Source organism: Antechinus flavipes, chromosome 2, assembly GCF_016432865.1.
Source record: "Antechinus flavipes isolate AdamAnt ecotype Samford, QLD, Australia chromosome 2, AdamAnt_v2, whole genome shotgun sequence".
NCBI lineage: Eukaryota > Metazoa > Chordata > Mammalia > Dasyuromorphia > Dasyuridae > Antechinus > Antechinus flavipes.
This window is the reverse complement of record NC_067399.1, coordinates 409,555,039-409,570,979: the sequence shown is the minus strand read 5'-3', so window position 1 is coordinate 409,570,979 and position 15,941 is coordinate 409,555,039. Positions and strand designations below refer to the sequence as shown.

The 15,941-nt window shown below is 35.3% G+C and overlaps 1 protein-coding gene across 1 annotated transcript; it reads left to right on the top strand.

The window, feature by feature from the left end:
* Positions 1-6,202: 6,202 nt before the first annotated feature.
* IL12B (interleukin 12B) lies at positions 6,203-14,135 on the top strand. The gene is made up of 6 exons (XM_051973691.1): positions 6,203-6,290; positions 7,899-8,177; positions 9,149-9,266; positions 11,165-11,382; positions 12,143-12,303; positions 13,679-14,135. Exons 1-6 carry the CDS (start codon positions 6,203-6,205, stop codon positions 13,805-13,807), a joined length of 993 nt encoding a protein of 330 aa, XP_051829651.1. The 3' UTR covers positions 13,808-14,135.
* The last annotated feature ends 1,806 nt before the right edge of the window (positions 14,136-15,941 follow it).

Below are 15,941 nucleotides of genomic sequence, written 5' to 3'. Positions count from 1 at the left end.
CCTCAAGATCAGAAAGGAGGAAAGAACGCTGGAAACTCTGAATAGGGCTGGCTACTCTCTCTCCGAGGCTCCATCACTAGCCACAGAAACTTCCAGTTTCCAACCAGCCGAGAAGATTGAGCGTGAGGGCTCGGAGTTTGGGCTCGGGGAAACGAAGAGGCGAAGGACGACGGGGCTCCTCTGGGCCACAAACCCACAAAATGGGGTTTACGTCCGACTTCAAGTTCTCTAGGCAGCTCTTTAAAGACGAGGACAAAAGGAGCACGGGATGTGGAAGGGAGAGGGGGGAGAGTTTGTGTTGATCATTTCTGTCATTCATTCAGAATTTAGGCTCTGTCATTTACCACCTGTGTGATTTTAGGCAAGTTGTATAGTCACTCTGAACTTCCCTCTCCTCATCTATAAAATATAATACATAGACTAGATGCTCTCTGAACTCTGTGACAGCAATAAATCTCTAATGCTGGATATTTCTAGGTCTAGTATTCTATGTATCTGTTGTTCATTAACCAACCAGGAATTTCTCTCTTTGTCGGGGGCAGGCATAGCTGTGCCTAAAAAACAGTGTACCTTAAAAAAAAAAAAAAAAAGTGTGCCTGTAAGGTTGGGACTGATCACCAAGTGTATTTTATCTCTTTTCTGGGTTTGTGTGTACCCATGTGTATACAGACACTTGTTTTTGTTTATACACACATATATGCGTACAGCTCTGCATTTATATATGATCCTAGCTGTCTATAAGATTGTATCTATATTATATGAGATAGGGAATGAGATAGAGGCTGGACCTGTGATTTTCACCAGAAGAGGGAATATCCTGGTAAAGAAAACTCCCTTTATCAATGAAAATAGGTACCTTCTCTGCAATTTACAGTTTTAGAGTTAACAAAAGCTGTGGTGTCAAATTCAAATAGAAAAGAGGAAATGGGGGCACTAATTGAAGGATCCCTGCAGGTCACATACTGACTTCATTTTAAAATGTAATGTGATACACACATGTATGTATGTGGTGTATGTATTTATACACACATGTATATACCTGCAAATACCTGTTTGTATATTTATATGTGTACATATATACATATATATAATGTGCCTGAATATTTTATGTAACATATTATTGTATTTTTATTTATTTTGTTAACTATTTCCCAGTTACATTTTAATCTGAGAACTCAAGAATGTTGTGGGAGTTCTTGACACCATATGATTGATACTGGCCAAGGGCATTGAAAGTTTAGATGAAATACCCAAGATCACAAAACCAATATATAAAAGAGTCAGGTCTTCTGGCTTCAAGGCAAATTTTTATCCACTATATCATATTGGTTTTGGTAGTATAATGCAGATTTCAAATCCTTAACACCATATAAATGTGAGTTTTTATTTATTATAGCTCTGTCCAAATGCATGCCTATATGTTTGTATACATGGATGTATGTATTGAGCCATAGAAAGCGATCACAGAATCAGTGAATTTTAGATCTTTAACAGCCTAAGAGAGCTATCTATGATAGGATGGATTTGAAGTATGGGAGTTTTTTTTAAAGTACTTTTGGTAGATCTTTGGGGTCTATGGGAGCAGCTTTCATTTCAATTCAGTAATCACCACAAGAGTAGCCAGGTATTAAAGTCCAAATCCTTTATTATCTCCTCCACTACAGCTAATTTTCTTAGAGGCCTTTTGGAGTCTTGGTTTCAGTGGAGAAGTGCAGGAGGAGAGCCTGCCACCAATGACCTGATGGAAGATCGAATGACTATCTGTCCTTTATTCTGAGAGTTTGAGCTCCTGCCTGTCTTCTCTGCCCTCTGAAGGTTGTGTGAAGACATTTTCTCTACATTTAGCTACAGTCATTCATCATTCCTTTCATTCTAGTTTTAAATTATTGAATGACAACTCAATGCCTATACTACATATGAGAGAGAGAGAGAAATCCCCTAAATGTATTTGTGACCATAGAGCAGTTATTGGATGAAGAATAGGGAAAAAGGAAGATCAAAATATGAAAAAGTTTTTGATTGTATGCAATGCAGGTGCTAAATATTGGGCAGAGTGTGACAAGAGCAGGTCCTCTTTGGCATTCATTGTATGTTGAGTCATAACTCAACATATAATTGAGTCAACTAGGGTCAAGTGGTCCCATGTAGTTTTCCAGAAGACAATAGGCCATGGGAATCAATGCTGATGGCCAGAGTAATGTAAGCATGTTCTGAATTATAATGGCCAAGCCATGGCAGATATAAATATAGAGTAGTATAATTCTACATGGGGACAGAGAGAGGTCAGAAAAATACCAAGCAAACTCATAGTTTGATTATGAATCACTGGTAGTAATTGAAAATTGTATGATTGGAGGAAGTTGGAAATCTGGAATATGCTGTCATGGGGGAAAAGAACTGTCATACCAATATTTCAGACTCTTTCTTTCTCTTCTCCTCCCATGGAAGACCGCATAAAATTTAGTTTCAAATAGTTAAACTCGCAGACTAAAGAACTTTAGATATTATTTTAGCCCAGGGTTTTTATCCTTTTTTATGTTATGGATCTCCTTGGCAATCTGGTGAATCATTGAAGCCCTTCTCAGAATATTTTTTATTACCTACATTCATAATTGAAGGAAATATTAAATTTGTTCCCACAAGTTCACAAATCTCCTGAAATCTATCCATACACCTCTTAAGAATCAGTAGATTAACAACACCTAATCTAGTCAAACTCTTCATTTTCCAGTTGAAGAAACTGAAGTTCAAAAAAAAAAAAGTTTCTCTTCCTTTACCATGTAACAGTTTGTAAAGATTTATTTCTTACTCTCTGATTTTTTCCATGTGGTCTATGCTTGGTTCCTCAGTATTGTCTAGCTCTGCCTCTAAGCCTAACAACATGAATAGTTTATGTATATAAATCACCAAAGTCATATATACTTTCTTCCCCCACCCAAAGGTCAGAGTTTAGTTTCCTCTTAGTACGTTACCTGCTTTCTCGTTGCAATACTGATACAACAAAAACGGAACTGCTTAAATTCCCGCAGAGTTCTTGAGTATTTTTTTTTTCCTGTTTTGCAATTTAGCCATTCAGTTTCATAGAAAGTTGCTGGGATATATGTGTATATATATATCTATCTATCTATACACACTCAATATGGGATCAACAACTGAAGTAAAAGCTGCTCCTGAAGCTTTAGTACCTTCAGAACCAACAGAGTCAGCAAGGTAAGTGCCTCTGAACTAAAATCAATATGTATTTTTAAAATTGTTGTTATGATACATATTATATCTACTGTATATGGAGATGGAGAGAGATTATATGTGTATATATATGTATATATTTTACACTGTTGAATAGGTTTATTATATTTAAGAATAAAGGAAGAGGATCTATTTAAGTAATTTCATTTTACTTAGAACTTGGTTTGTTTTAGTTGCTAAATCTCATCTTCCATATCTTCTAAAATCTCATCTATATTTTCTTAATTCAAGCTAAACTAAGAGAGATCCATTTTATACTATTTATTACCTTTCCTGTGATTTATTTTTCTAATATTTTAATTGATTTAAATCTTGAGGCTTTTCCTGTTATCAGCACTAATTTAAGAACAATGTGACAACCCATCACCATCTCCAAGACCTTTTATCCTGTCTTAGTCAGCTTATTGATGATGAGGGTCTTTTGATAACCTTTTAAAACTTGCATTTTTCTTATTGTCAAAGAGAGCATATCTCTAAATCACAAATGTATCTACTAGGAATCCTTGATCCAGAATTTCTGGCCACCTGGATTGTGAGAGCAATCAGATTGGGTCTTAGATGATTTGATTAACTTGGCCAACTTCACTTTGGGCCTAAGGAAAATTTTTAATGATGTTAAATGGTGTTTTTAAAAATGCTTAAATTTATGGAAATTTAAAAGAAAAAAGCTAAACATTTATCTAAAATGTTTTACATTTGTCACATTGTACTTCTTCTGATGAAAACCTGTTTACATCACTGTTATAAATTTGACACATAACCAAAAGATAATCAAATCCCAACCACTGGCTCATTTGTTTCAAACCAATTGCTTGAAAAACTACACTACTACTGCTACTACTACTGCTGCTACTGCTACTACTATTACTACTACTACCACTATTACTATTACTAAAAAATAACAATAATAACAACCACAATATAAAGAATTTAGGCAGTATCTTAGAAGAATTTTTTTTTAACTAAAATTTGACCTATTTTTTTCCTTTTCTTCAATTCTTCCTTTGAAAGAGAGCATACTAATGAAGTTTGCAAAGCTCTTCATAAATGGAATAGCTGGCTTAATGTCATTTTACTGTTTGTTTTGTTTCTTAACATTGTTGAGTCAAAGTAATGAATAACTAGAAAAGTGAAAGAAGAGATGGTATATTTGAGGTTGGAATACTATGGGGTAATTTTTCCTAGTTATCATAGAACAGAATCTCAGAGTTGAAGAGAATCTTACTGACAATTTAATCCATCTTGTTCCTGAACAAGAATCTTCTGTCAGACCTGGCAAGTGGTTGTCCAAGCTTTGCTTAAAAACCACCAAGAAGAGGGACCCCTCTCTCTACCCACCATTTTATTGGGAAAGCTAAAGTTTCCTCTTTGCACTTGCCTCTATTGCAACTAATTCTGTCCTCTGAGACCAAAGAAAACAAATCTAATTCCTTTTCCATATAAAAAGTATTCAAATAATCATAGGCAGCTATTATGTTATCCTCTTGAATCTTCTCTTCTGTAGCCTAAAAATCTCTAATTCTCTCAACTCATCTCCTTCTGACATGAACTGGAGGTCTTTTACTCTTTTGATTGCCTTCCCTTCCACTTTTTTCTTGTCAGAAGAATTGAACACAGTACTCCATAGGATCTGTCTTTCTTATTTCAGCCTAAACCTTTATTACTTCAAAACTTATCCCCTTCCTACTTTGTTATTCTTCTTATATCTTATTCCCCAACACACCCTGCAATCTAGTGGATCTGACCTCCTTCTTGTTCCGCAATCAAAATACTCAGTTCTCAGCTCCAGGCATCTTCTCTGGCTGTCTCCCATTCCTAGAAAGTTTACCTCTTCATTTCCAGATACTGTCTTCACTGGCTTCCTTTAAGTCCCAACTATCTTCTGTAGGAAGCTCTTTCCAACTCCTTTTAATTCTACCCTCTTCCTTCTCAATTATTTTCTTTTTATCTTGAATATAATTTATTTGTATATATTTGTTTACAAGTTGTCTCTTCTAGAGGGCTGGCACTGTATTTTCCCTTTTTGTATCCTGAGCACTTAGCCCAGCATTTGGCACATAGTAAATGCTTAATAAATGTTTATTGACTGACTGACTATTGTTTACCATACCACTTTCTTGAGCTATGTTGAATTTGCAGCTCCTTAAAATCCCAAGATATTGTTCAGAAAAACTGTTGTCTAGCCCTGTCATGCTATATGGCCTTTTATAAACCATTTCATCAAAGTGGCCTTCAATTTCTTTATTTGTAAAATGAGAATCATAATGCTGATATACTCTTTCATGCTTACAAATACATTTCTTTATTCAGAGAAGTTTTTATCAATTTTTTTGGGATATATTATGTTTCTGTTTTTAATTTAGTCCCCTTTAATACTGGTTTATGTGAATTTGCCATGGAGATTTTAGGAATAGCTTTACAATTTCATAGGAGTGGTGTGACATATGGAAATTATACTGAATTGGATTGCTGGGTTCAAATTTTGACTCAGCTATGTACTGTTTTTACTAAAAGAAAGTCATTGTGTCTCTCAGTACCTCAATTTTCTCATCTCTAAGACAAGGATAATAATTCTTGTAATACCTGCCTCTCATTCTAAGAGAGGGACCATATAAATTATTCCTATCCTTGCTACTTTCATCAAGTTTTGGGAAATCTCAATTCTTTAATCTTTCTCTTAATACAGTCAACAGGCATTTATAAAGGACTTTCTCTGTGCCAAGCAATGGACACATTCATGTTGTTTGAACTCCTGTTATGAGAGGTTGTTATAATACACTTGAACTTAAACATAGAATGTAACATATGCAATATCATAATAGCTTATTTGAACATCGGCATTAGTCTGATGTCAGTACAGGGAGGGTGGGAAATGATTAAGGAAGTGTGATCTGGTCCCCAAAGATGACTTAATGGCTAATCTTTGTCTCTTTTTCCCTTTCTCTCTCACCCACAGATGTGTCATCAACAATTGGTCATCTCCTTATTTTCTTTGTTATTTTTGGCAACTCCTCTCATGGCCATATGGGAACTGGAAAAAAATGGTAGCTATCCTCTTATTTTCCATTGAATACATCGATATTTATTAGGAATGTACTTGTTCCTAGTCCTGTTAGGTGTTTCTACTGCCCAAGGTAGAAGGGACAATCACACAATAAAGTCCTAGTTTGTGGTCCTTTACAAATTTAATTCCTTCTTCTTTCATATATTTAAAAGCCCATCCCTTCAAGGGATGATTAAATAGATAGATAGATAGATAGATAGATAGATAGACAGATAAATACCGATGAATAGATGGATGGATAGATAAGAACTATAAATGCTTGTTCAAGAAAAAGATAGTTCCTATCCTCAAAGAGCTTATATTCTTGTAGAAGAAGATGATACATAACTAAGAGCTGAAAAGCTGGGAGGGAGTGAAGCAGGTATTTCTGTAAGGGCTAAGTGTTAAAAGTCGGGAGTGGAACCAGCTTAGAACTAAATATGGATTTTAGGTTCTTCCTCAAATAGAGGTTCCAGATCAGAATTCGACTATCAAAGGAGGGGATTTCAAGAGTAGAGGCATCTCTAAAGTGAGAAGGCATCTGTCTACTCTCCCTTCTTGATATTGTCCATATTTTAGTGTCAACACTATCAGTCAATTAAGTCAGCAAATGGGGGGAACTAGAAATATTTAGTCTGAAAATTTTACTGGTATTACCAAAAATAATCAATATATATTTTTAAAGAATCATATGGTAATTGGATTAGGATATGCCAGGTCTCTAAGTTTTCTCTCCCAAATTCTACTATCATTATTAAGTCACAGTTTGATGACAAACTTAGCAAAGATTCTTCTTTGGTTATAAAATTCCCTACCAAAAAATTGTCTCAAACAAACTTCTTTATTATGTCAGATTAGACAAACACTGGAATGAGACAATGATAGCAAGAGTGAAATTCAATTCAACAACAAACATTTATTAAGTGCTTAACTATGTATTAGGCACTGGCAAGCTTCTGGAGAAGTTTTTTGTTTTTTTCTTTGTAGCCCAAAATATAATACATCTTGCACATAAGAACTTAACAGATATTTGTCAAATAAGAGAATGACCAAATGATTACAAAGACAAAACCACAAGCTTCTCTTCCTTCAGAGAGCACAAGTTCTACTGTATTTAGATCTTCTTAGGTCTATGTTCAAAGTGTCTTTAATTAAAATAATGGATATGTGTGAAAGGGAAAAGAGGATGGGAAAAGACAAAGATGACTTGGTAATTTTGGTCCTGGTCGACTGGAGTGGTGGTAGTGGAAAGTTAAATATGAAGGATAGAGTGGAATGTGGATGTTGGAAATCACTTAGCAATTGTAACAGTTCAGGTGAGAGGTAATCAGGAATAGAAGAAGAGTGAGAATAGGTAAAAGAGACATTGTGGAGACTATACTTGGCTTCTGTTTTCAAATGCATAAATTGGGCTTTATGAGAATGACATGAGTCAGTCATTCCCTATACCATCAAAACATTGAACAAGCAGGAAATATTTCAGGTGAATGCAAGGAAAAGCTTTTGATTTTCACGAAACTATGGCCTCAGAACAGAAATGTAAAGAGACTCCATCCCTACAAAAGGAACAATACCACAAGATTTCTCTGTTTCCTGTGAATTTTTTCAGTTTACGTCGCAGAGGTAGAATGGCATCCTGATGCTCCAGCTGAAACAGTGGTGCTCACCTGTGATTCATCTGAAGAGGAAAACACTATTACCTGGACCTCAAACAAGAATGGTCAAATCTTAGGAACAGGCAAGACCTTGACCGTCCAAGTGAAGGAGTTTACAGATGCTGGCACCTACATTTGTCAGAAAGAAGGAGAAGTATTGAGTCACAAGTTATTGTTAATCCGAGTAATGGAGGATGGGATTTGGTCCACAGATATTGTAAAAGACCAGAAAGGTAATTCTTTTCTCTCAAATGCTATGTAAATTCCACTTTTAGCTTTGGCAGGAAAAAACAAAACAAAACAATGGAAAGAAACTGTAAGGTTGAGTGAATTGATAGACTTTTCATTGAAATCATCTAAAGGCTACAAATTATTTCCAGTAAGGGTGCTCTTTGGGCTATTTTATCTAATCCTGGTATTGAGATGATCAAATGTAATTTAAATGCCTCTTAAAAGCTAACAATTGAAAAATCAAAGGCATCAAATATTAATAATGTATAACTTTTTAACATAATTTAGTAGAAAGAGTAGGCTGTTAGTCAAATTAGGTTCAAATCTTGACTGTGATAGTTACTAGCTGTATAAACCTGTGCAAATCATTTAACTTTTATAAGACTTAAGGGATTAGCTAAACTTCCATCAGACCTTTTCTGGTTCCCCTGGTGTTCTAGTCCTCCCCTTGAAGTGTTATCATGTAGCAGCTTTATGTGTGGTTTTTAAATATATTCATATTCTATTGTCTCTTCCTCTTATCCCTGTTAGAATATAAACTCAATGAGGACAGAAACTGTTTGCTTTTGACTTTGTACCTTCAAGGTCTAGCCCAGTCCCTGGCATGTGACAGGCATTTACTAAATGTTAGCTGATTGATTAATAGATTGAGCTATGAAAATAGAGAAATTTTGGTACAGGAAGTTCCTCATGGTGGAGGACAACACAGATCACTACAATGATAACTTTGAATTGTGTGTGTGGATGTGGATCATCCCACAGAATCAGCATTCCAGTGACTGACAGTTGAATTTAACTTTGAAATGTTTCCAAAATCGATTCAACAAAGTCCATGAAAGTGATATCATTTTTCCCATGAAAGAGACAAGGCTCATTTGACATGTGTGTAATACTGACCTATGATCTTCAAAATCAAACTCTTTTCCCAAAAAAAATTTAGAGTTTGATTTTTTTTTGTCCTCTTTAAATACAGAATCCAAAACCAAGACCTATTTGAAGTGTGAAGCCAAGAATTATTCTGGGAATTTCACCTGTTCCTGGCTTACAGAAAGCAGTTCTGACTTGAAATTCTCTATTAGGAGCAGCAAAGGGTAAGTAAAACTGGTTCTTTTCACTACTCCCAGTATCTTCCCAGGGTCATTCCATTAAGAAATAGAAAATAAAATTACTGTAACTTTTCTTAGTGTTGGATTTGGAGTAATAGAAATTGTATTCAAATTCTATCCCTTACTACTTGTATGACTTTATATAAGTATTTCATCTCTTTAGGACTCAATTTCCTCATTTGTGAAATGAAAATATTAAACTAGTTGATCTTAAAGGCTTCTTCCAGCTCTAAATCTGTAAGCTAGTGATCTACTAAAGAAAAATAAATATAACTCAGAAAACAAGTTTTCTAAAATCTTTACCATTTTACTTTGTCATTGGAAAAGATCAGGAAAACTTAAGCCAGTTTTCTGTCTCTTCAAAGAATCTATTACTATATACTTATGATGAACAATGCTATCCATCCCAGAGAAAAAAACTAGTGGTGGCTGAATGCAAATTGAAACATACTTTTTAAACTTTATTTTTCTTGAGATTTTAGAGGAGAGGGAAAGTCTTTTACAATATGATTACTATGGAAAAAAAGAAAATAGTACTATTTATAATTCAGCCGCCCCAAATCTTTAGATCATAGATTTAGAAAAAGAAAGGACATTCAGGCCAATTCACAAGCATTTATTAAGAACCTACTCTATACCAGGCACTGTGCTAAATTCTGGAGCTACACAGAAAGGCAAAAATAATCCCTGCTCTCCAGAAACTCAGGAGCTAATCTTAAATCTTTCTAGTTAAATCTGTTCAATTTATAGATAAAGGACACTAAATCAAAAATGTTGAATAAGTGATAAGAGTCAGACTTTGAAGTTAGATCCTCGGGCTCCAAATCCAAACTCTTTCATGAACCTCATGTAAAAACTCACAATTGCTTGCTTGAGATATGCTCAGTTCACTAAGATCAGCAACACATGAGGAGTGACAAAAGAAGAAATGGAAGTTAAGGCTGACTGGCAAAAAAGTTGCAGCTTGAGTCAGTGAGTAAGCCAAAAATAGAACCTAGGAGTCCTACACTCACTGATCTAGCAAGTCATATTGAAGGCTTCTAAAACCCTAAAGTCCACAAAAAAATTTTCCCTGGGCTTACCAGAATTTCCTCTAATTTTTAACCAGTTATCATCTCTCCCCTTCCCCTTTGCCATTCTTTCCCAGGGAAAAGCATTGTGGTATAACGATTAGTACGATGATTTTAGAATCAGAGAACTGGTTCATATCCTTCCTCTAAATAACTGGGTAACCAAGAACAAGTCACTTAAGCCCTCTGACCCTCAGGGTACTCTCTAACTACTGAGTTATAGAACAGTAATTCCTTGATGTATTAGCAAGGTAACAAAAATTTATCGTGTTTACTATGTGCCAGAAACTTTGCTAAATGCTAGGGATGTAAATACAAGCAGAAAGAAAGATGCCTGCCTTTAAAGAACTTGTATTCTAACAAGGAAGATAAACACAAAAGGGAGTTAAAAAACAAGGAAGGAGAAAGTTGGGGTGAAGGTAACTTCTGGAAGTGTGTTATTTTAGTGAAGAAAATCAGAAGCAGAATCCAAAAAAGAATAAAGGTTCATCTAGAAGGAATGGGAGAAGGAGACTATATGGAGGAGGGATGTTCCAGGTGAGAAGTCTACTTGGGAGGATGTGGCCTTAGATGAAGGCCTAGATGAAGAGGCCTTAAACACATCCTAGTTCTAGGATGAGATAACAGCTGAGGCATGATAGTGAAATCCAGAAAGTTAATAGAACAAGGAGGGGGAATAATATTGGAAAGATTCTTTCTATTTCCTGTTGTTTCTAGTGGTAGTCAAATATACTCAGACTTTCCTAGGAGGTAAATTTATATGACTACCTAAGCTAATCAAAAAGAGAAGTTATAATCTTTGTTTGATTTCAGCTCTTCAGATCCCCGAGGTGTAACATGTGGACCTGCTGTGCTCTCCGAGGAAAAAGTCAAAATAAACAACAAGGAATACCAAAAATATACAGCAGACTGCCAAGAGGTCAGCGCCTGCCCATCTGCTGAAGAAAACCAGCCAATTGAGATTGTCCTAGATGCCATTCAGAAACACAAATATGAAAAGTATACCAACAGTTTCTTCATAAGAGATATCAGTACGTTCTCTATTGATCTTTTATATGCCACTAGTTTCAGGGACAACTGAACTCAAGAACTCTTGGAGCATAACATATGCACAGGAGAATTGAAGTGGGATATTTTATTTTATTGCCTCTTATACTGCCCTCCATGGCTTTTTTCAAGATAGGGATTGGTGGGTGAGAAGAGGCAATAGTCTAGATCTGTGCTTTAACCAGAATGGAGTAATTATTAGAATACTGAGCTCAAGAAGACTTGAGTTCAAATTCTGCCTCAACTTCTTGTAAAAAGGTTGTTGTGAAAATCAAATGAGATAATTTTTGTAAACTGCTTAGTTCCTTTCAGTTCTACATAAGATTCCAGGATTTCAACAAGAGAAGGAGAACATTCCAAGTCCAAGTGACAGAATAAGCAAAGTTACAAAGAGAAAATTACAAGGCATATTAGGAAATTGTCAGCTAGAAAAATCGTTTGTTGGGGGAGGGATTACTATGTGCTAAACACTATGCTAAGTGCTAGAGATAACAAAGAAGGGCGAAACAAAAGTATAATATGAAATAAAGCTGGAAAGTTAGCATGATAGCCAAATACCCAGAACACCAGGCAATGGAGTTCAACGTTTACTTGCCAAAATGCTTTACCAGAAGGGGAACAGGACTTATGTCAGACACATCTCAATCTCTTGTTTATTCCCTGAGTTATTAATATATCAAAAGAGCCTCAGAAAATCCAGATTTGCCTCAGGAAAATTAATTATATCTATTTCCTCTTCCATAGTCAAACCAGACCCACCCAAGAATCTTCATGTCAAACACTTAAAGAACTCTAGGACTGTGGAATTAACTTGGGAGTATCCTGAGACCTGGAGTACACCACATTCCTATTTCCCATTGAATTTCAGCGTTCAAGTTCAGCGTTCAAGAGACAAGAAAGAAAAGGTAAGTTGGTTCGCTCTTCATTTTGCGCTGTGGTTGTAGTGAGGAACAATTTTAGGATGCTTAGCAACTTGGCACGAAAGTGCCCATGGTTTAAGGAAATGTCTTAATTGAATTTCTCACATATCAATCTATCCATTTACTATGCATTCCTCAGCCACACCATCAATATGACAAATAGCTGTGACCAGGATGTAGCCAGTGCTTGGCGCATAATAGATGCTTTAAAAATACGTATGGTCTGACCATAACATTGCATAATTTTGGTGGAAAAGTGAGAAGAAGTAATTATTTGGACAACTGAAGATATCTCAATTATCATTCTAGAAATAAAGAAATGATTTTCCAAGTCTATGATCAGTTCCATTCTTTTCTCACCCAGGGCAACTTTCAGAATGTTTACATTATAAAACCAGAAGGATAGAACTAAAAAAATTTTTCTGAATCTCTGTATGAGACTTTTAAGGGCTGATTAGTAGAATGATTCGCCCACAATTACACAAATAGTAAATGGCAGAGCTCAGGTTAGAATCCACATCTGTGGATTTCAGATCTGTGACTCCAGATTCAGGAATCATTATAATGTCACTTCAGTGGGAATTGAGATCATAATTAAATGCTACCTTTGGCATGAAAATAGCAGAGGAAATTTAAGCTCCAATATGATATCATTATCTGTAGCAAGTGTCTTTTTCCTCTGACTTGGTGAATCTGTGTTCTAATTCAGATATATCATGGAGAGTTTCTTATTAGTTTCAAACATGATGGCCTTATTTCATTAAATGGTTTCTTAGAAGTTGGGATAAAAAAAGGCATTGTCTAGAACAGAGCTTGGCACGTAGCCATTTAATACATACTCTTGGATTTAATTAACTTTTTCAGTCGGAATTTGAGTGGTGAGAGTTATGTAATAATAGGCTTTTCCAACAAATATTTAGTCTTGATAATTAGCTCTTTAAAAAAGAATCTCTGAAAATCCAAAATAAAAATGGAAATATGGACATGTTTATGTAGCAGCTATCAGTCTGGTTTGGGGGCATAATCTGACCTTCATGCTCAGCAGTTCAGATAGTTACTCTCTAAGAGTTAGAGAGAATGAAAACTGAACCAGAGCAACATAGAATTATGTTTCATTGTCAATTTAAAAAGTAGCATTATTGCATAATACCAGCAGATGGCATTATCTCCCCACAGTTGGCCGCATCTCCCACTAATCTGCCTAGCATCCCCCATAACATTAGAATCTATTTATGGTTATAATTTACATTAGAAGATGAGTAGTAACTTGGAGACCATGCTAAGAAAAAATAACATTTTCTTTCCTACTCTTGTTCAATCCAAGCATATTATGGGTTGTTTTCTCCTTTGTTTGATGCAGAATAGCTTCATCACAGAAACAACCTCTGTTCAAGTTGAATGCCACAAGGGGAAGAAGATTTTGGTGAAGGCCCAGGATCGCTACTATAATTCATTCTGGAGCACATGGGCATCTGTGTCCTGTGAGTAATGCAAGAATTAGTATATTGTGTCCTATTAACTTCTATACCAAAAAACAACAGAAAAATGCATAGACAGTGCATAAATCAGGAAAGTACACCCACAGAGAATAGAGGAATGGGAGGGATAAAGAAAAGAATTTGGGAAGATAAAAGAATAAGGTTGGAGGAAAGATAGAAGTGGAAAGAGAAGAATATAAAGAGGGAAATACAAATCCCATGTTAAGCTCTCTGTGTGTTTAGCTACTACTATGTAGCAACCTAGGAAGGGATGTGAGATGCTGGATCATCTAGAATTTGGATGAAGTGAAGAAGAAAAGACTAACTTTGAAGGAAAAGGGAAGAAGATATGCAACAAAAAGGCAATGCCATTTAAGTGATAAGTGAAAGGGAAGAGAGAAGCATTATCACCAGGGAGTAAATTCAGTTCACCACAGTCTCTTTGGACTTAACTTTATTTTAAAAATTCAATTTAATTTAGTTTTTGTCTTGTTTTGGACACTTGATGGTCCTATCTTACCCAGACAAGAAATATATAGAGACTCTTCATAGGCCAGTCTCATCTACCTGGGAATTTTGACCAGCTCCATTTCCCTCCTAGGGTGGTTAGTTCTCTCTTAAGCAGCCTGAAAGCCCTCTACTCTTGGGAACTCACTAGATTAGTATCAGTCTTAGAATGGACACTCAATTAGCTTGATAAGTACACTGTTGAGAGCTCAGAAGTGCTGAGCCCAAGAATAGACCTGTATTTTAAGGGCATTTAAAATTGATTTTTTTTTCCCTGAGGCAATTGGGGTTAAGTGATTTGCCCTAGATCACATAGCTAGGAAGTGCTAAGTGTCTGAAGCCAAATTTGAATTCAGGTCCTCCTGACTTCAGGGCTGGTGCTCTATCCACTGCATTACCTAGCTGCCCCCAATTTTTTTTTTTAATTTTTAATTTTTAAACACAAACTGATGGTGCCATGAAACCCAAGTCCATCAATTTCTACTGGTTGGCCCTGAAAGCTTTGCAACAATCTCACAAAGAATAGTACTCCAGGGTAATAACCTCAATTTGTTAAACAACTTTTTTTTTGGTTAAGGGATGGGTCTGGACATCATAATCTTAAGCCTCAGATAGGAATTCCAGGGCATATAATAAAAATATGATATTGGGTGTTTGGTTTTGTTTCTTTGTTTGTTTTGTTTGTTTGAAAACAAGAATAATGGAATACTACAGATGACAGTATAGTCTATATTTCTTGTCTTCTCCCACAGGTTAAACTCCCATGACACCTCAATGAATGAAGAGATGAAACAAACATGGGAGTGGGGAGAATCAAGTGAAATGAAATGTCAATGTTGTTTGTTTTCTTTTGCTTTTATTTTATGAATTATGATTTAGGTTTATTTTATATTTCAATTCCCAGATACCCAATGAACCAAACAAGCAGTTAATTTGAGATATCTTATTTATTTATTTATTTATTTGTTTATTTATTCGAGATTGGGTCTCTCCATCTTTCCCAAGTCTGGAAAGGTAGCAGCTACTCATGAGCCTGAATCAACTATTAATGAGCTCAGAAACTTTGACCTTTTTTGTTACTCAACTGAGTTGATTTGCCCTTTTTTTGGCAGACTATCCAGCAACATATGTTGCTGGCTATGTGACTCTTGATATCTTTTATAGTTTATCTATTTTGTACTAATCTTTCTATTTAAAATAATTTTACATATTTATTAATTTATTACTTATTTAACTTTAAATGTGTAAATGTTTGTACTTCTAATCTGCATCAGTGAAGGGATTATCTACACTGATGAAACCATATCCAACAAATATTTAATATTTGTGTAATGCCTGAATATTTTGTGTATTTTTTATATCTCATGTGACATTCTCTGAGAATATATCCTTTCCTGCAAAATGTGAGTTGGAGTGCTATATATGACTGATTTTGTTTGTATTGAAACTTTTTAAAGTGCATCAGTTTTATGATATTTAGTAAGAACATAATGTTCTCGATTTTGCCACAAAAAAAGGCAAATGGAGTAATACATCTGTGAGAGATGGAAAAATTTAAATATTTGTAACTAGATAGAACAACATTATCTAATGAGACTCATGAGAAGGGGATCTGTTTTCTTCACTCAGCCCAGTTTC

Bases quoted from the DNA above. Each gene is read 5' to 3' on its own strand.
- IL12B (XM_051973691.1), top strand. From the start codon at position 6,203: ATGTGTCATCAACAATTGGTCATCTCCTTATTTTCTTTGTTATTTTTG. The intron at 6,291-7,898 runs GTAGCTATCCTC...GAATTTTTTCAG, and splicing joins ATGGGAACTGGAAAAAAATG to TTTACGTCGCAGAGGTAGAA. The intron at 8,178-9,148 runs GTAATTCTTTTC...CTTTAAATACAG, and splicing joins TATTGTAAAAGACCAGAAAG to AATCCAAAACCAAGACCTAT.